Source organism: Cololabis saira, chromosome 1 (assembly GCF_033807715.1).
Source record: "Cololabis saira isolate AMF1-May2022 chromosome 1, fColSai1.1, whole genome shotgun sequence".
Classification (NCBI taxonomy): Eukaryota; Metazoa; Chordata; class Actinopteri; order Beloniformes; family Belonidae; genus Cololabis; species Cololabis saira.
This window is the reverse complement of record NC_084587.1, coordinates 40,462,825-40,482,893: the sequence shown is the minus strand read 5'-3', so window position 1 is coordinate 40,482,893 and position 20,069 is coordinate 40,462,825. Positions and strand designations below refer to the sequence as shown.

The window sequence follows — 20,069 nt, the reverse complement described above, 5'->3', positions numbered from 1 at the left end:
GCATGGAGCAAACGTCAGCTTTCTTTAAATGCTTGTGGTTTACAACTGATTTCCTCATAGTTTGTCAAGTTTTGTAGGAACATTGGACCTTTGACCAACTGGACACACTGTCTCAGGAGAAGGGGGCAAGCAGCAAACCCAAGCCTCGGGGCTGAGGGAAAGGGGTATTTATTTAGTTCAGTACACATACATTCACAGCACACTAGGTAATGTTGGGAGTATTTCTGATACTTTGGTATTATTTCTACTTGCAGTTTTGCATATTATGGTAATGTTGGCAGAGATCTGAGACAGGTGATCTTAAGCCTGCTGAGAACAAAGATGAGCACATTAGGTACTTTGGGTCCCCCTTTCCCTGCTGCTGGTAGTTTGGGAAAAGCTGCTACTCCCTGAGCTGCAAGACAGATCCAACCCCCTTGGTCAAACTGTACCTTTTCTTCTTACCCCACCTCGTCAATAGAAACGCAAACGATCAACGATCCGCCGGACGTTCTGGACAGGCAGAAATGCCTTACTGCCTTGGCGTCTCTCCGCCATGCGAAGTGGTTCCAGGTTTGCATTCCCGTCCTTATTTGTACCTTAGGTTGAAGTGTTTCCTTGACTGATCTTTTTTTTTCTTTCTGTCGTAGAGACAGTGACAGGTTTATCATTGTAAATGTAGTTTATTACTTTGGTAATCTCTGAGTTTGAGAAGAGTTGAAAGATTATCTGCAGATCTCTACTCTTGAAGAATGTGGATGATTGGCAAATCCCTCAAATCTGTAGCTAAGCTCTATCAATTTTAGCTCCAGCACTGTACAGAGATTCTAAATGCCTTGCATACCTCACAAACAGACGTGGGCAAATGTGTTGGTGCCCTTCCACCTAAAAAAAAGAAAGCCCACAAAGGTCACAAAAAAAACCTTGAAACTGAAATTTTACTTATGAAAATGAGACATTGCTTTTGAATTGTGAATACAGAAAAATTGAAAGAAAAAACCCCACAATCTAATGAAACTGGGCCATTTTTTCAAAAATATATAACGACAACCTACAAAGCTTCCAGTAGAACTTCCTTTGGACAGAGGCCGAACCGCAAGTTCTTTGACAAGTCATATCAGTTCTATGTTCACAAATGTATTATTCAAGGAAAAGAATACTGTACCTAATGTAAAATATGGAGAAAGCCCTGTTCAGTTCTGGAGCTGCTTTGCTGTGTCTAACAAACGGTTGTCTTGAATCTGCACAGGTTACAATGTGGCCTTTTATAAGCCCTGACCCAAACGCTATCGAACAGCTGTAGAAAAAGAAGAAACATGCAATCTGGAAAAGAAACCCTTCAAATTTGAGACAGCTGGAGCAGTTTGCTCATGAATGGGCCAAAATACCCGTGTACAGGTGCAGAGGTTTCATTAAGTGTTACAGAAATCTAGTGATTGCAATGATTGCCTCAAAAGATTCCACAACAGAAAATTACGTTTTCTTTGGTTTGCTCTTTTTAAATTATTGTTTTGATGTTTGGTTCAACAGAATGTCTGATTTTTGTATGGTATTTCTTTCAGTAAATTATTATTTATTATTACTTTAGTCAGTTTCAAGGTGTTTCGTGACCATGGTGGGTTTTTCCTACTTTAATAGAAGGGTACTAACAAATTAGTTGATTCCTGCCATTCTGTGCTTCTTTGTTTTGTGAATCGTTTCATGGAAACTAAAAAGGCACAGAGGTGCGGTGACATGATCAGCAAACTCTGTAATTGAACTGGATTTTGTTTTGTACCTCCAGGCCAAAGTCAGTACTCTGAATACTGTTATCATTGTGATCCGAGTCATGAGGGATCTATGTAACCGTGTTCCTACATGGATGCCCCTCTCAGGATGGGTGAGAAATCCACTTATTTTGAAAACATACAGTAGTTGTTATGATACACATTAGTCTTGAAATAGTTTTCTTTGTTTTCACAGTTAAAGGTATGAATTTAATTGATGCTGCTCTGCATATTCTTATTCTCTGTAATTTACCCCTCCTCCATTCAGCTAATTTGGTAGCAGAAGCAAAAAACACCAGCACTGTTTTTGTGTGGATAATGTTGTACTAGGCATGCTCATCTGCTGCCGTTTTCCTGTATTGATAACTTCTGCTCTACGAAACATTTTGACTGAGTTTGTGTCTACATTTGGGTTTGTCTTCTTGTCTCCATGTAGCCCCTTGAACTGATTGTAGAGAAGGCTCTCTGTACATCTGAAAGACCAATGGGAGTAGGAGAGTCCCTTCGCCGGGTTTTAGAATGCATTGCCTCTGGAATCCTCCTGGAAGGTGATATTTTATGGGCTCTCAGATTACCATGGACAGTTCTACATTGGGAATGACACTAATGTAAGAATAAATGTTTGTTCAAAGATGGGCCTGGTATCAAAGATCCATGTGAGAAGGAAGAGGTCGATGCCATTGCAGGTCTAACTGTGCAGCAGTGTGAAGACATCACGCAAAGTGCTCAAGTATGTTCACACTGTGAAACGCATGCATGCTAATATTACAATATTACAACTGTATTATAACAAATTGTACTTAATTTCTGTGTTTTTCCTAGTTTGCCTTGAGGCTTTGTGCATTTGGGCAGATGTACAAGGTGCTGGGGATGAACAGCAAAGCGAATAAACCACGAAAATATGTGGCATTTGCCCGCAAAGATGGCACGGGTAAATTACTGAAATCCTGTCTTTTTTTTCCCATTGATTTAAAAAATATATAATCTGAATCTGTTCTCATATGTGTTTCCTTGTTTCATGCAGCCCAGATATCACCTCCTGAACACTACAGCCTAGCAACAAAAAGATCTTACTCTGAGGTTTATAAAGAAGAGGAAGAACCTCATCTCAACAGCAAACAGAGGAAATTTCTCAAATTCCAGAAACGCTTTCAACGGAAATCATGTCAGTGGAGAATATCATAGGCCTCTGCATTGGCCTCACTTTCTTTTTTTCAATGGGCAAATATTCCACAATAGCTGGATTCATATATCTTCATCAAACCCCATGATTAAACACGTGCCTGGTATTGTTTTGTGTGTTCTCTTGAGTATATCTAACTGTAACTAGCCTTTTCTTTTCTCCCCGCTAACTGAAAAATCTACCATATCAGTCACGTAGTACAAGTATAGCCGTAGTCCTCATTACAGTACAAATTAAATGTACTGTTGAACACGATGCAGCCATCAAGGATTTGTCTTTTAATTGTGAATAGTATTTTTGGATTTAGAGAATTGTTACTGGAAAATGCATTTCATCTCAAAATCCTTTTATTATTTTTGTTTAAGTCTCTCTCTGTTTGTTTACCCGTTCCTTTTCCTGTAGTCACTGATGATCTTAACATGAATGCTGTGATGCGTCTGAACCAGTACAGACCTGGCCTTGAGTACCGACTTACGTCCCAGACTGGGCCAGTCCATGAGCCAGTCTTTACGATGGCCGTGGACCTGAACGAAAAGACTTATGAAGCAACCGGACCCTCGAAAAAAGCTGCCAAACTCAATGTAGCAATCAAGGCAAGACTGTTAACCAACTTTAACTACATCATTTTACAATCATTTGCTGTAATAATATAACCTTGTTATATACACGTTCATCATTCACAGGTACTGCAAGATCTTGGTCTTCCTACAGGCCCTGAATCTGGTGGTGAGACTGAAGGACCCCAGAAAGCAGTTAATGCTTCAGATTCAGCCTCTACAACATCAGAAGAGGTACTGTATGCACCAGAGATTTTTTTTTTAAAGGAAATACACTTACATTTTTCAAATAAGTAGAATAAATTATATGTTTTGGAGTGCCTGGCTTCATCCTTGTATATTTAAAATCTTTTTTTGGTCCAATTTCTGTGAAAAGACTGGTCAAGGTCCTATCCTAACGAAAAATGGGAAAAACCCAGTGATGGAGTTGAATGAAAAGCGCCGTAGCCTGAAGTATGAGCTGTCTTCAGAAACAGGAGGTTCTCATCAAAAGTGCTTTGTCATGGAGGTAAGTCAGCAGTATCACTGCATAGGATTTAAATGTAAACAGATTATTAAAAGCTTTTATTGTTTGGTTGTTTAATGTGAACACTAAAATTAGCCTGATGGTCCCCAGTTACAGTGTGTTATGCAGCTTTAAAATACGGCATTTATCCCACTCAAGATTTCGGAGGAGGACCCTATTCAATCTGTGCTGTTTATTATTAGGATTAGGCCCCAAGCCGAGTGCGAGGTCAATATTGTCATCACGCTGTTTATTATTTGGGCCCGAGCAAGACGGTGTGAGGACCCTATTGTATCTGTAATGTTTATTGTTAGGGGTCCAAGCCTGTGGAGATGCGCGGGAACCAGCGATGCAAGAGCATCACGGTTCCCAGCACTCCAGCAGTCCTATTGTTTTTGTTCTGACTTTTCTTTATTAAATGCATGTCAGTGGCAGCACATATTGCAATGCAATTTGCATAAGCCAAACACGAGCCAAACACATGAGGTGTACTGCATGACAATGCCATGACCCCCCCCCCCCCCCAAAAAAAAGAGAAAAAGACAATTTGACAAGTTGTAATATTGTGTGCAAGCCAAAGATGCAAAACACCCCCTGCAAGGGGTTTATTGCATGACACTGCCCTGATATAGGAGAAAAGGAATAAAAAAAATGAGAAAACACCATTTCGTGAAGGTGATATATTAGATTATTATGGGCATGCCAGTAGTGGCTAGCCCATATTGCATTCCAAAAGAAGAATATGCATAACATGATTGTTTATATTGATGTAACGAGGGGGCGTTCACATTTTGTGTCACTTGACTGCTGTGATTATCAGCTGTTTTGTCAGCCTATTGGATCTGTCAGGTCCAGAATGTTGGACCAGCAAGATCCAATACGCTGACTGTCACACAAAGAATAATTAAATCAATCCAAAATCGGCTTTACATAAACTTGCATTTTCCCGCTTCAAGATAAACTTGTGTTCGAATTAAGTGTTTGTTTTTTTTAATTGAGTAAAGGTCATGGTCTTTATAATAAAGTTAATTTACAAACACAAATGCATTGGAAACACTGCACATTCTATTCCTTATCAAACCATGAAGAAACATGATCACATTTAGTACTGTTACTGTTTATCTAAAAGAAAGTGATAAAACAGCAAAAGTTGTAACAAAAATAACAATAACTTATATGGGCACACCTTGTTGGCCATTCCTCCCCTCTAGCTGCTTGTATTTGGGGTGGTACTGGATGTGTTCAGGGTGGTTCAGGTTCATGGTTCATTCATTAATAGTTAATGGTGGGTCTGGTTCTGGTTGTGTCTGAAGTAGTTCTGGTTGTGTTTGCTGTGGTTAATAATGGCCAATAAACCACACCCCCTGTTGTTTTTCAGGGTGTTTCTGGTTCTGTTTGAGGTGGATCTACTTGTACTGAATTCATTCCTTTGCTCCCCAATGGAAATGCATAGTTTTTTTGTTACCATGGTAACAAGCCCCACATGAATGAATGAAGTCATTTGGCCGGCATTTTGACGTTCATTTTTTGTAAATCACAGCTTCATGAAATGTTAATATGTAGTCCACAATGGGTCGAGTTTTGGAACATTTCAATGATTTCTCTACGATAACCTGTTGTCTAGCAATAAGCGTCCAAAGTCAAATTGACATTTTTTTTAAAGTTCAATATCTCAAAGACTATAATAATTAAAAAAAAATTAGGTTGTAAGATCTTTTAGTCTGAAGTGAACAGAGTCTGGGAACATTTGAATGTTGTCTCTACGTTAAAGTTTGCTGCTTTTTGGCATCTATCTTTGCCACAGTAACACTTTTGACTGAGAAAAGTATTGGATTTCGAGACACGATGGAGCCGCATGTGTTGATGCGCGGGTGCATCTTGCAGTTTGAGCCACATTAATGGATGTTTTTTTTTTTTTCACCATGGTCACAAGCCTCATCCGAATGAATGGGGCAAGAATTTAGCTGTAAAACTTATTTAAATCAAAGCTTCATGATTTTAATATGTTGTAGTGTAGGGAGATTTCTTGGAATACACCTCCAGGGTTTCTGGTGTTTTCTTTTTTTGGGGTGGGGTCAAGGCACGCAAAATTGTTCACCTTGCATGCATATTGACCAAAATGGTCTTTTTGGCCAATATGCAGTCATGCCTTATCAAATTAGTTGTTTTTTTCCTTTATTTTCTCAGCTTTTGTTGTTTTTTTTTTGTTTTTGTTTTTTTTTTCGTTTGGGGGGGGTTGGCAGGGGCTAATGCAATATGTGCTGCCACTGGAATGCACATAATAAAAAGAATAGCAGCTTGCAGTTCAATTAGTGAGGTCACTGATTCTGCAAAAGGAGGTGTCAAACAGGTGGTCCCTTAATAAAATATTGTACATGCTGGTTATGGTACATTTCTCTAAAAATCTGAGTAAAATGTGTAATTTCAGACATCAGTTGACTGGAGATGAAGGACCTGTAAAGAACTGCAAAAATGAAGGCTACTCAGCTAAAATCATTTCAAATGCTTTAAAATGGAAACAAAAGCAGAAAGAGCTGGAAGGAAACAGAAAGTTACCATTTAAATGATAGAAGAATAAATGATGGACATGGCGACCTGTCCACGGTGTATTTTTGCCTGTAATGAGCTCGGATAGGCTTATAGAGTTGAAGAGCTACCTGACAGAGAGCTCAGCCAGACGTTCCCAACTAACACTCACAGTACGTTTGGGTCCAACTTCCTCCTCCGGCAGCTAATCCCACTCACCACCAGGTGGTGATCAGTTGACAGCTCAGCTCCTCTCTTTACCCGAGTGTCCAAGACATACGGTCGATCATCAACCTCCGGCCTGGGGTCTTTACTCAGGAGTGGGCAGCTGCACAAAAAAGATGACCGATTATATGATGAGGAGACACAGCCTCGCCCAGAGCGCTGATCGACTTCAAGCAAACCAGTGCGTTGCAGTTATCCAATCAAAGTTGACATGGCTCTCTGCATCATGGCAATGGGAAAGCTGTTGGCACGTTGCAAAAAAAAAAAAGGTTTCGCTGCACGTTAACTTGAATGCCAAAACAGCATAGAGGAAAAGTTCATTGTTGCTGTTGCAGTTTACAACAGGACATCAAACTGCCGTATTGACATTCTGCAGTACCGATTTAAAAAAAAAAAAAAAAATAATAATTTAGACAAGTTCCTGTCTGAATGAAATTCCCCAAACTGATGCCAGAAAGAGAGAGATATGAGTTTTGAAACACTGCTTCCACGTAGATTAAAAAGGTGAAAAGACCTGCTGGAGGTGTCAGGACTGTGATGTGACAAAGTCTGATGGCAGGCAAATTGTTTGTTTGGCATCTTCTTTTGACACCTGATTGTTTTTTAGTTGTTTTTTATCGAAAAAATGTGTAAGTCATTACTTACATTTTAATGTAAAACGTGTATATAGTTTCGCTAAATTTGTCCATACATTTTTGAAATTTACAACTTATTTTTTATATTTAAGCTATAAAAATGGTATATTAAACATGTTTGGATGTGCCCTGCTTGTTATTCCCGCTTGGTTTTTAAGCTTTTTTATGGGAATTTGCTGCCCCAACATAATTTCTTCTCATGTCGGGACTAAAGAGGATGTGATTATTCATGTCTTAATGACGCATTATTGTGAAAAATAACTTGCATTGTATGTGCGGTGCTGACACTGTTGCAGTATTTTTATGATCCGCCAATTCTGAATGAGACTGACGGTCTCTGACCAGGTGGTCAGCAGCACAGGACCATCACGGACTAGGAGTACAAGAAGGCGTCCTGTCATCTGCAGAAATACTGAGATGGTTCTGCAGTCGTGGGGTGTATCTGTATTTGTTTTTTTGATTGTGCTTTTATCCTCAGAAGGATTAGAGGAATGTCTGATATTGTAGGAAGTTCTTTCACAGAAAGTGTACGTTGAAGGGGAATTGGTGTCGGTATAGAACGTACTTAATGCAATACAGGTAGATGTGAGGGCCCGATCAACGCCGCTTGGAGCTATAACTTTTGATATTTATTTATGTGCCATGACTTATTATTCTTAACTTGATTTATTCAATTAATTTATTTAGAAATTTGCATGATAGAATATGGTTGGTCATAGACTTGGACAATTGGCAATTGAAAGCAGAAAAGAAAAAATAAATGAACTTCCTCACATTAACTTAGGAATTAGGAAACCGTCTCCACAATTTGGGATGCACAGTATCAGACAGGGAATTTAATGATGTTTATGGAAGTAAAATTATGTAATTTTTATCAGCCCGATAAATAAATTAAACACAATTTTAAATTGCTCCAAGACTGCCAGACTGGAAATGAGTTTGAACAATACAATGCTGGAGCTGACACACCAGTCTGGTTATTTTGGTCCGTGCCAGCAGATGCTATGTTCAGTAAGAGTTCTAGGATGAGGAAAGAGGAAACCAGTCCTGTCATCGTCACAGCATACAGTAGCTGAATCCAAATATGAAGCAGCAGCCAGCAGCACAAAGACTAAAATCAATAACACAAAACGTCAATGTTCCCATATGAAAACTAAACTTTTGAGACTGTAAAAATTGTACAGTCATAAACACAGATATGAATTCATAGCATTTCAGTGATAATTTTGTAAATGGCTTTTGGTGAAGATGAACTGTCTTTGTTGTTTAGTGGCTAAGGTTGACATATGCTCATGCATTTTACACACTTTAAAACATTTATACAAACTCCATCTCATCCTCACGCACCTAATATTAAGTTGGTTATACATAAAACGTACATATGAAGTTTATTATTTGCATATAAACCAGTCCTTATGATATACTTGTCATAAACTATACTTATTTAGTTTTAAATGCAATTTGACATATTATTGAGCTCAATTCACGTGTTAAATATTTTGCTATAGTGTTTTAATACACAGCAGCTGACCAAAGGCAGTAAGTTTAAGTTTTGGAAAGTTTAATATTCTGGGTACACACAAATTTACTTGCAATTTACTGCAGTTTTTTTTTTTTTTTCTCCAACCAGTTGACTGTGTTTATTATGAAATATGACAAAGTTACATGGTGTCAGATGATTCAGAGACATAAATACCCACCGGTACTGATACCCTAATTTTCAGCCGTAACAGCGAGTCTTCAGTAATAGAACAACTCGTGTTCCTTTGGGGGGAAAATGAAGAATATCTCCCAGTATCAAATTTAATGAAAGTTACTAACAAGGTTAATTAAAATCATTCTCACTCAGAGAAATCGTGTGTTTCCAGGGTTCCAGTCATACTCAAATAAAATGTAACTGATAAATGTATAGTGAACAGAACCAAACTCTCTTGTTTTTGAGGTTGAAGTTGATGGGCAGAAATTCAAAGGAAGGGGTTCTAACAAGAAGGAAGCGAAGGCCTATGCTGCCCTGGCTGCTCTGGAGAAGCTGTTCCCGGAGGACAGCGGAATTCCAGCTGCTGACAAGAATCCTGTCAAGAAGAAGGTCACCTACACCGACATGGTAATTTACATAGCTGTGGTCCTTAAAGAATCCACCTCAACTTGACTGGAGTTTTCATATTAAACTACCATTTGATGTTCAACAGCACATCCCAGGATTCGGCACCATCCGTGGCATCCCCTCAGACTCCGGGACCCGTGGCGGCAGCTCCAGCCGAGGGGGCAGAGGCCGAGGAAAACCGTTCAACTCGGGACCCAGTTATAACAAGAGTAAGACATTTTACGCTAATAACATGGTAGTTTTTAAACATGTGCAACAACCCAGAGAAAATCCATTAAATAGAATTTTATTTCCTCTTATTTGTAAAGCCAACTACACTTATGAGAGCAACACTGGACCAGGTTATCGTGAGTATCTACTGTAAATCTCAGTATGCTCAGTATGTGGCGTGATAATTGTTTTGCATTCAGTTGATTTATGTGTCTGCATGCTTATTTTTATAGTCGCTGCCTGTTCAAGTGCAGTATATTTTCAATTTTGAAATAATTTCTGGATGGTTTTCCCTAACTTCTAAAAAATAAATGTTGTGATAAACATTTTTGCACTGCACAAAACTTTTTATTGACTTTCACGCAACATGACTTTTGTGGCAATGTAACTTTTGCTTTTCTGTAAAATCAGCCTATATCACAGAGAGCAATCTACTACCTTTTTTTTTTTTTTTTTTTTTTTTTACTATGGGAGCTGATAAAAGAAGACTTCTTAAGTTTGGTCTCTCTAACTTGCTCTAAATCCCAAATAACCCCCACCATATCATTATACTATTTGATGCAACAAGTGTACTTTAGGAGACTAGAGGACTCCCATCTATCCCCGTCTTTCTCTGCATGTCTGCATATCTGTGTGTATCTCAGTCTGTCTATCTTATATTCACACCCTTGTAATGTTGGCTCTCATTCTGCTTATCTTCCTGTCTTGTCTTCTTTTCAGCTGATCTTATTCTTTTCATCTGATCTTCATCTCTTCAGCTTATCTTAACTTGGTCATCTTCTTTTCAGTTGATCCCACAGTTGATCTTTAGGCCATACCCCTTATCTTCCTGTCCTCAGCTCATATTCCTCTCTTCAGCAGATCTTTTTCTTTTCAGCTAATCTTCTTTTCAGCTGATTTTCATCTGTTAAGACCAATTGCTTCACTTCAGAACATCTTCTTTCCAGCTAATTTTCCACTTTTCAATGCATCATCCTTTTCTGGTTTGTATAATTCTTTACAGGATCCAGCAGGTGTCCGATTGCTTTTACAGCAATAAATGAGAAGAATGAAACATAACATTCATGACAAAATTAAAGGATACTTAAAAACAGAGGGGGAAAAATCACATCTTTACTGTATGCTGAAATCCTTGCTGAGTGTCACTTTAGTTAGGATTTCAAAGCAGGAATGTCCGTGGCTGTATGACTATCAGGAGTTAACATGTTCAAAGTCTCACTGAAGCAACTGGAAAAGGGCCCCACTGTTTGTACCTTGACTTTGAAACTTTAAAAATATGTGGGCTGGAAGTTTTAAAATCTTTGCCAGATAAGGCTAGGCCATTATTGGCCTTAAAAACAAACGTCAAGTCTTAAAATCAATTCCACTTGACCTGGAAGCCAGTAACAAGAGTGGAGAAAGAGAGAGGGCTGTGCATGCCTCGGGGCATTTGTTACTTTTCTATCATTTAAGTTTCAAATGTTTTGCCCAAGAACCATACCTGCTCTGGATGCAAAATTATTTATTTGAACCACCGAACATTACATTTTGTACTTCTGCAAACATTTTGTCATCATCACAATTGTTGCCAGGCAACAGATCTGAGATAACAAAATCCCCCCCTCACTGATTTTTATACTGTAGCAGTTACCATTATTAATGAATTAATAAATGTTTATGGGTTACTATGGCATACAGGACTGTCTCAGAAAATTTGAATATTGTGATAAAGTTCTTTATTTTCTGTAATGCAATTTTAAAAAAAAAAAAAAAAAAAAAAAAAAAATGTCATACATTCTGGATTCATTACAAATCAACTGAATTATTGCAAGCCTTTTATTATTTTAATATTGCTGATTATGGCTTACAGTTTAAGATTAAGATTCTCAGAATATTCACATTTTTTTAGATAGGATATTTGAGTTTTCTTAAGCTGTAAGCCATGATCAGCAATATTAAAATAATAAAAGGCTTGGAATATTTCAGTTGATTTTTAATGAATCCAGAATGTGACATTTTTGTTTTTGTAATTGCATTACAGAAAATCACAATATTCTAATTTTCTGAGACAGTCCTGTATATCTATTTCGCCTAAATATCTGGATTCTGTTTTTCAGGGAGTCATTTCAGAGCAGCTCCTCAGACTGATTATGACAAGTTGGTTTATTATAACCAATATTTTATTGTAATCATCTTAAATTTCTCAGTCAGAATTGTATCGTAGCTTATCGGTGGAAAGACACAGGCTTTGTTGAAGTTGGCTCAATGTGATGGATGAACAAAGAAATTCTGTCCTTTAGTCATTTTTTGTTGGGATAGTCCTACATTACACAGAGTATGCCTAGATTTAAGAAAGCAAGGGTGGTAGAAACATTACATGTTTTGCTAAACATTGACATTCAGGCCTTGTTTTGTCTTTCAGATAAAATCTACGACGATACAAATAGTGCCACAGGCAAAGGCGCCAGTGGATCAAGCAGCAACGCTGGTTATGGCACCTTTTACCCTGAGAGCAGTTCCACCTACTCCTCCCCACCTGATTCAAGTTCCAGTACTACAAAGGCACAAAACTACCACACAATGCCTCCTCCTGTTGATCAGGAAAGCCCCTACAGCTACGGGTATGGAGATGAGAAGAAGAAGATGCTGACCCAAGGTCAGAGTGACGGTCAGGGAGGAGGAGGCTACTCCATGTACAGTACAGCTTACCCCAGTTCTGTGACAGGAGGGCAAGGGTATAATAACTATGGTAAGGACAAATGGCAGGTTACAAACCTCTGTCTTACCCAGTGACTGTAGATATTGGTTTACACTAGGGCTGTTCGATTTTGCCCAAAAATAAAATCTCGATTTTTTTATCTCAAAATCCGATTTTCGATTACGATTACGATTATTTTGTGAATTGACAAAAGGCAAAGAAATTATTTCAAATATGCTGTTTTTTTATTGAACATTTGCCCCATTGGGCTTTAAGTGCAAACTTTGCTCTTATTAAACCAAAAGTGAATGAATAAAGTGCAAAACTCTGTAAAATAAGTTGAAAAAAAGTTTTAAAAAATATAATAAAATATAAAGTTTTATCTCTGAAAAAAAAATCAGCAAATCAGCACTTGAAAACATACAGTAGGTTATATTTCCAATTAAATAAAACAAGACATTTTCTAATTAAACTAAACTGGGTCTTTGCATGCTAAATAATAATGCAACCCATGAAGGAGGTAGAGGTGTGTAATGTCAGTCATTACATTTGCTATTCACATTTGCAAGTTTTTTGCAAGGAACACGAGCCGGTCTACGGTCTACCGCATCTGGCTTGAGGGATGCCCGGTGGCATGTTACAACGCCCCCTCCTACACTAAAGAGCCTCTCCGATGGGGCACTTGTCGCAGGTATTGAGAGGTATTTCCATCAATCATTAATATGGTATCAATCATTAATATGTGTGCAGACAAGGTTATAAAAAAAAAAAAGTGAAAAATCGATTTTACGAGTTTCACGTTTTAACATCGTTCTAATTACATAATCGCGATTACGATTTAAAATCGATTAATCGAACAGCCCTAGTTTACACAGGCAAGCGACAGATAAAGGAAATAACACCTTATGGTTTGATCCCTTTTACGCAGGCTGGGGGAACCAATCGTCCTGGGGGAACCAGCAGGGATACGACTCAAACCAGGGCTTTGGAGGACAAAGCCAGGGCTCCTACTCCGGATACAACAATATGAATTACTGATGCTCTCCCCTCACACAACTGTATTTTAAGTCTGAAATGCTACTTCTGTAAATTTAAACAAACAAACATCCATCCATCCATCCATTTTCTATTCCCGTTTTATCCTGTGCAGGGTCACGGGGTCTGCTGGAGCCTCTACCAGCTCATCGCAGCGAGACGCAGGTCCACCCTGGACAGGTCGCCAGTCCATCACAGGGCCAACAAACAAACAAAAAAAAGGCATTCTTTCTGAAACTGGAATTGTGCTGTTTTGTTACTGTTCCTCTAAGTTTCTTTTTCTTTTTTTTTTTAAACTTGTCAAACAGTTGTCGGCAAAGTGTTTGTTTTATTTTTCATCATCACATCCTACATCCTTGTTGTAAGTGTATTTTTTTTAAATTGCCTCATAGATTCTGTAGCAGAATTTGAAGTAAGTTTTGAAGTAAAGATGTATTCATGTGTCATTAAAGATACTTTAACCTTTCTTTAAAAGTTAAATTACTTGTATCTTGTGTCAAGTATCTTACCAGCAGTTTGCTTAATCAGCATTTCAATAGTAATAGAAGTATTTAGCAATTTTAGAGACTGTCTCTTCAGTTTCATCTGATGTATGATGACTGAGGTCAGAGTAGCCTATATGAAAATGTACAGATGCTGTAACTAAAATCAGCTTGATTAGTCCCCTTTAATAATCCCAAAGATGTGCCTCTCGTTGCTGTTACTGGGCATGTTTTGCTACCTACAGTAAGCATGTGGTTAACCATTTGTGGCACATGTGCACTTAATCCATTTTTAATGTTATATAACCACTTTGCAAGCTTGTCCGATATGTCCAGCAAATGCAAACTACAGTGTTCCTAAAAGTTCATACTGTCACAAGACTGCTCCACATTTAATGTTGCTTCAAAGTTCATTAAGCAAATTGATAAAGGGAGCATTGGGATTCACTTATTTTACATGTATAGTACCAATTCAAAAGGTAGTTCAGAATAATCATTTGAAAAAGCGTTATATGTACTGATGTACTGTACTATTGGAAATGGGATCAATTATCATAATACTGGATCTCATAAATCCAGTAATGCCGCTTCATGCCATCGTGGACTTGGCAGACACATCCCAACATCTCAAGCAGAATTTATGAAGATTTGGTTTAAAAAAAGAAAAGAAAAGTGGAATGCCTCTCTAATCACTTTTGCATGGGTAATGAGGACAGAAGTCATTTTCACAGTCTAATTTACTGGACACTGTCAAATAACTGGCTTTCATCTGACTTTTCTGTAGACAGCTTGATTTAAACATGGAAAAAAGTCGACTCATGTGGCAAAGGACTTTTACTTACTGGGTTTTGAAATGTAGTACAAAGGAGAGAAATGTATTTGGCACACGAGTGAAGTCATGAGAATAAAGGTAGGTGTTATATGCTAAAAGTTGCAGAGTAAATTATAAAAATGCATCCAGACAGATAACTGCTTGTTCGTGGCTTGACCCATGTTGAAATAGGCCTTGTACTTCAGACTTTGGAATGATGCATATATACAGTACACACCGTGTTATGAGGTGGGAAAAAATATAGGAAAACTGTGATTAATGCTCACGTGGAAAAACAAAACAAAAAAAGTCTAGACACCAGTTTGGTAGCTTATATGTTGTGGGTCACGTGACACGGGTGACTCCTTCATCCCAACTGAGTCAGTGTGTGAACAATGGTCATGCCTCTGCAGCGTGGCCTCCGCTGCTCCTCCTGCCGCTCCTCCTGCGGCCTCTTCCAGGACCACCGATAAAAGATAAAAGGAAGAGCTGTGCAAGGACGGAGTCAACCTGAGCACATCTCTCCTGTTATCAGTCGTAAGTGTTTTATCTTTGACATTTATAGTCATTGTACTGACATCTAACCTTCACACATGCACACTGTTTTTCTTGAATTTCTCATTGAAGCTGTTAAGTTTTATCGCATCTCTGATCAGTGTGGTGAAGATCTTTTGACTTGTGTGTTTTATAAATTGACAATCCTTATTTAAAAGGGGCAGAGATGTCGTACTCCTTTTGAACACACTTGAAATGGTGACCTTCCCTCTCAGCCACATAGACATGGCCACATTGATTGACTTCTATTAACTCCAGCTGGGACATGTCAACTTCAGTCTACAGCCAATCACAAGTCAACACTAGGCTTAAAGAAAAAAACCCAGTCACACTGAAATAAGGTTGTTTCATGTGGTTGGAAGCATAGGGCCGGATGTGTGTGTGTGGTGAAATGTCCTCAGCTGAGCTTGTTTTATGTTCCGCTTTCGTTTTTCTCTGCTGACATAGGCAGGCACTGCCTTTTATTGGCTGCCAGCTGCACTTCTTCTTTCTTTTTAGTTCTCTTCTGGTCTGTTATTAACCGAAACTTTTATATTTATCTTAAAAGATGGCGCTCACTCTTTTATCCATACTAATTGTTGCCGTCCCTGTGATCTATTGCTACCCTACTGCCTTCCAAGACCTGGAGAAAAGTAACAGTAAGTAGCCCCTCATGAGTTCCTGTGAATAAACTCTTACCGTGAGGATTTGGGAGTAGAAATGATCAGGTTTTTATCTTTTTAACAGGAAACAGAACCTCCATTAAGTTCCTGGCTGTAGGCGACTGGGGAGGAGTGCCGTATCCACCGTATGCGACTGCTGTGCAAAAAGCCACGGCTCGAGAAATGAGTAAAGTAGCGGAGCAGATGGGAGCTGACTTTGTTTTGGCCCTTGGCGATAATTTCTACTACAAAGGTGTAAATAGTGTGGATTCCCCACGGTTTCAGGTTGGTTCAGTATCTCTGATGTTAAATTAAAGCGGGACTGTGGAGGCACTGACTGCTTCTGATTCACCCCGACCAGGAAACATTTGAGTCTGTGTACACGGCAAAGTCCCTCAGAGTCCCTTGGTATGTTGTTGCCGGCAATCATGACCATGCAGGGAATGTCAAAGCCCAGATTGAGTACACACACAGATCTGACAGATGGTAAGCAAGTTTGGAAATTATTTTAATGGTGCAATTTTGGTCATCTTGGTTTCAAACTGAATATTGTTTTGTTCATCTTTCAAACTTTCAGGAAATTTCCCTCGTACTATTACGAGCTGAATTTCCACATTCCCAACACGGAGAAGACGCTGACTATCATCATGCTTGACACTGTAATGCTGTGTGGGAACTCTCTCGATTTCGTGGACAAGAAGCCACAAGGACCCTTGTGTGCAGTCGATGCCAACCGCCAGCTGACCTGGTTGCAGCAGAGGTTGGCTCGATCCAAGGCAGACTTCCTGCTGGTAGCGGGCCACTACCCTGTCTGGTCTGTGTCTGAGCATGGGCCCACAGACTGTCTGTTAAAGAGGGTTCATCCTTTACTCATTAAATACAACGTCACTGCTTATCTCTGCGGCCATGACCACAATCTGCAGGTACGCTCGGCGTTGATGCCTAATATCGAGTCTGTATTGGTACTTGGCTCATAGCTTTTCCTTTTCTTTCCGTCCCACAGTACCTTGAGGAGGCTGGTGTGGGCTATGTAGTGAGTGGTGCCGGAAACTTTCTGGATCCTGATATCCGTCACTGGAACCACGTCCCCAAGGGTTCTCTGAAGTTTTTCACGGGCCAGGCTTCAACATTGGGAGGCTTTGTTCATGCAGAAGTCACAAATGACAAGATTTTCCTGACTTTCTTCCAGGCTAAAGGTACTTCTCTGTATCGTACAGTTCTCCACCAGAGGAAGATGAACTAGACCAGCAAATGAACTCAATCTGTAGACTAGTTTCAAATCGGTTAAGTGTAAGTGTGTGGATTGTTTTTTTGTTTTTTTTTTTCTTTTAAGTGTGGCTTTATTATATGCACAAATCTAAGTAATGTGTTTTTCTTAAAGGGAAGGAATTTTAATGTTATGCTTCAGCTGAGTCAGTGACATGATCTTAACCTGATTTACAACTGCAGCTTAAAAAATTTAATTTTTTATGTTTACTTTTGACATGAATGCACAATGAATAAAATTTCATTTTCAACGTTTTGTCTCCACATGATTGGCTGTTGCTGTTTTGTAAAATGTGAATATGTACTAAAGCCTGGTCTTCAATTCCGGTCTTCTTGGGCCGGTGTCCTGCATGTTTTTAGCCGTTTTCTGCTTCAGCACACGCTGATACAAATGACTGTCCTTATCAGACCTGGATGACATGACAACATGATTCGTCAGGATCAGGTGTGTTAAAGCAGAGACATCTTAAACGTGCAGGACACCGGCCCACGAGGATCTCCGTACTAAAGGATCAAAGGGTGGAGGGGGTTACCATCGCAGAGGATAACCGGCCTGCCAACAGAGGATTAGCCTGGACAACAGCAGATCACAGTGACGGTGTCCACAATGAAACTGAGCCAACCAATAAATTAGCCTGGGATATAAATAAGCAAAGCAGCTGTTTTCTATTTTTCTCGTGTGTTTTGCTGACGTGTAAAAAAAAAAAAAAAAAAAGCCACCTTAATTTCATCTTTGATATTTCAGAAAATCGCTCATTCTTTTTCTGTAGAGGAAAAAAGCTGACTAATGTTAAATAGAATTCACAAATCTGAGGGATGAAAAATGAAAAATCTGAATATACACTAAGTAAATGCATAAAGATGAATAAATGTTTTGGTCATGAAAAAGGCTTTGTTTTTGTCTATGTATTTTGTTTCTACATTTGTCTTTATACATTTTATTACTGTGTCCGTATATCAATGAGGTAGGTGCTTCTAACATTTGTCTGCAGCACAGTTGGTTAGAGTAGTGGAAGACTTGTCTAATAAAAACTTTTATTGTTGCCCCGTTTGATATATAACATTGGTGGACACTTGACAGTGAACTTACTGTTTTCCAGCTGGTCAGCAACATTTTGCAAGAGCTCTGCCAGTAGAGTCCTGCTCCAAGCCATTCTTCTGTGTAATTCTGCTTAGTTTGGCGGTAAACTTTGGCAGAAAACTACGAAAAATGAGCTTTACTGCCACACCATGGAGGAGAGGGTGAACAGGAGAATGTATTCCTGTGCATGTTTGAATCTGCTTGTCTGATTCTCCCAGTTAACCAATCCTGCTGAAGAGAAATGTTGGAACCACCCACCTCAGTAACATAGGGAGAAAGAAATGCAGAAACAAATGTGGAAATGTAGAAATAAAACTAGAAATAAATGAATGTATAAAAATATAACATACACTAATACATAAATAAATAGAAAAATACAAGTACAAAAGGCTTTTTTCTGACCAAAACCTATTTATTTTTATATTAATGCATGTATGTATTTATGTATTTGTCTATTTGTTTATTTTTATAGTTATTTGTTTTACCATTTTTTTGTCCCTCATACAAATCCACCTACAGGCCAACAAAGTCATTTTTTAGTCCTTTGCGTGAGATTTTTTGCTTGGCCTTTTCTGTGGTCTAATCTAAAGCCTATTAAAAGGTTACTAACTGTAGTCGTGGGCTAGCCCAATCCAATTACAATGAATTACAGACGGTTGGTGTAATGTACCATCAGACTGTTGGATGGACAGATCTCAGTCATTACCAAAGAAGCTGGCTGAGGTTGTCTAAGGATAAAGGACAAGTAAAGATCGCTTAACCCTGTGTTACGTAAATCTCCTGTAGACCTGTAAAAAAAAATACATTGGTCGCCTATCAGTTAATAATTATACCATCTAAACCAAAGAGTGAGTTAAAGGCAGATAACGCTAAAAGTCACCTTAAAGTCTATATTGTACACTTTGCAGTAAGTAAATCATGTCCTTGTGCTCTAGATGATTCTATCAGCACATTGGCAGCTATATATATATATATATATATATATATATATATATATATATATATATATATATATATATATACATATATATATAATGTGTGTATATATATATGTATGTAATATATATATATATATATATATATATATATATATATATATATATATATATATATATATACATATGTGTATATATATATACATATGTATATATATATATATATATATATATATATATATATATATATATATATACATATATATATAATGTGTGTATATATATATGTATGTAATATATATATATATATATATATATATATATATATATATATATATACATATGTGTATATATATATACATATGTATATATATATATATATAAATATATATATATATATATATATATATATATATATATATATATATATATATATATATATATATATATATATATTTACAACTGAGAGAAAACACACACATACTGTACAAGCAACAACTTTTTGATTACTTTGGACCACGTCTTTGCTCTTTTATTGTGAAGTTTACCTGGTTTACAGGTACAGTGTGTCCTCTGGGTGAAAGTCCCAGGGCAGTGTTGTTTGTTGAGTTAACATAGCCCAGACCGTATCCGGTTTACATTGTATTTGTTTCTCCTACATGCTTTTACAAGCATAGTCTCGTTCTTGTTAGATCAGCTGAATGCATCACAGTGATGGTCAGTTACAGTGTGTCAAGCAACCACATCCTTGGCTTCACAGCACACCACATGAAATCTCTCACTCAAGCACTTTATTATGCATTTAAATCATACACATTCCCTACTTGCTGCTTCTTCTTTTTTTCACATCCATTTTTCACAGAGAACTGAAAAATGTCTAATTTTGAATGCCTCAT

The 20,069-nt window shown here is 38.0% G+C and overlaps 2 protein-coding genes across 6 annotated transcripts in view; both read left to right on the top strand.

The window, feature by feature from the left end:
- The window catches only part of LOC133445642 (interleukin enhancer-binding factor 3-like), a 32,607-nt gene extending 18,725 nt beyond the window's left edge, over positions 1 to 13,882 (top strand). For 2 of the 4 annotated variants that reach the window (XM_061722981.1, XM_061722967.1), the window contains exons 7-20: positions 461 to 552; positions 1,763 to 1,858; positions 2,182 to 2,293; positions 2,378 to 2,475; positions 2,568 to 2,676; positions 2,770 to 2,910; positions 3,331 to 3,521; positions 3,612 to 3,719; positions 3,862 to 3,993; positions 9,319 to 9,480; positions 9,566 to 9,689; positions 9,789 to 9,827; positions 12,092 to 12,418; positions 13,296 to 13,882. In XM_061722981.1, coding sequence (XP_061578965.1) covers positions 461 to 552; positions 1,763 to 1,858; positions 2,182 to 2,293; positions 2,378 to 2,475; positions 2,568 to 2,676; positions 2,770 to 2,910; positions 3,331 to 3,521; positions 3,612 to 3,719; positions 3,862 to 3,993; positions 9,319 to 9,480; positions 9,566 to 9,689; positions 9,789 to 9,827; positions 12,092 to 12,418; positions 13,296 to 13,405 — 1,841 coding nt within the window. In that variant the 3' untranslated portion in view covers positions 13,406 to 13,882. The remainder of the gene's footprint in view (positions 1 to 460; positions 553 to 1,762; positions 1,859 to 2,181; positions 2,294 to 2,377; positions 2,476 to 2,567; positions 2,677 to 2,769; positions 2,911 to 3,330; positions 3,522 to 3,611; positions 3,720 to 3,861; positions 3,994 to 9,318; positions 9,481 to 9,565; positions 9,690 to 9,788; positions 9,828 to 12,091; positions 12,419 to 13,295) is intronic. The other 2 variants (XM_061722974.1, XM_061722985.1) reach the window with 2 other exon arrangements.
- Positions 13,883 to 15,207: 1,325 nt separating this feature from the next.
- acp5a (acid phosphatase 5a, tartrate resistant) lies at positions 15,208 to 17,408 on the top strand. 2 transcript variants are annotated; one of them, XM_061723116.1, is made up of 6 exons: positions 15,208 to 15,232; positions 15,798 to 15,888; positions 15,977 to 16,176; positions 16,253 to 16,377; positions 16,469 to 16,814; positions 16,895 to 17,408. In XM_061723116.1, the coding sequence occupies exons 2-6, from the start codon at positions 15,798 to 15,800 to the stop codon at positions 17,132 to 17,134; spliced, it is 1,002 nt and encodes a 333-aa protein (XP_061579100.1). In that variant the 5' UTR covers positions 15,208 to 15,232; the 3' UTR covers positions 17,135 to 17,408. The 2 variants fall into 2 exon arrangements, with proteins under 2 accessions (XP_061579100.1, XP_061579089.1); XM_061723105.1 differs by lacking the exon at positions 15,208 to 15,232 and having other exon boundaries at positions 15,287 to 15,888.
- The last annotated feature ends 2,661 nt before the right edge of the window (positions 17,409 to 20,069 follow it).

Bases quoted from the DNA above. Each gene is read 5' to 3' on its own strand.
- acp5a (XM_061723116.1), top strand. From the start codon at position 15,798: ATGGCGCTCACTCTTTTATCCATACTAATTGTTGCCGTCCCTGTGATC. The intron at 16,177-16,252 runs GTTGGTTCAGTA...CACCCCGACCAG, and splicing joins TGGATTCCCCACGGTTTCAG to GAAACATTTGAGTCTGTGTA. The intron at 16,815-16,894 runs GTACGCTCGGCG...TCCGTCCCACAG, and splicing joins GCCATGACCACAATCTGCAG to TACCTTGAGGAGGCTGGTGT.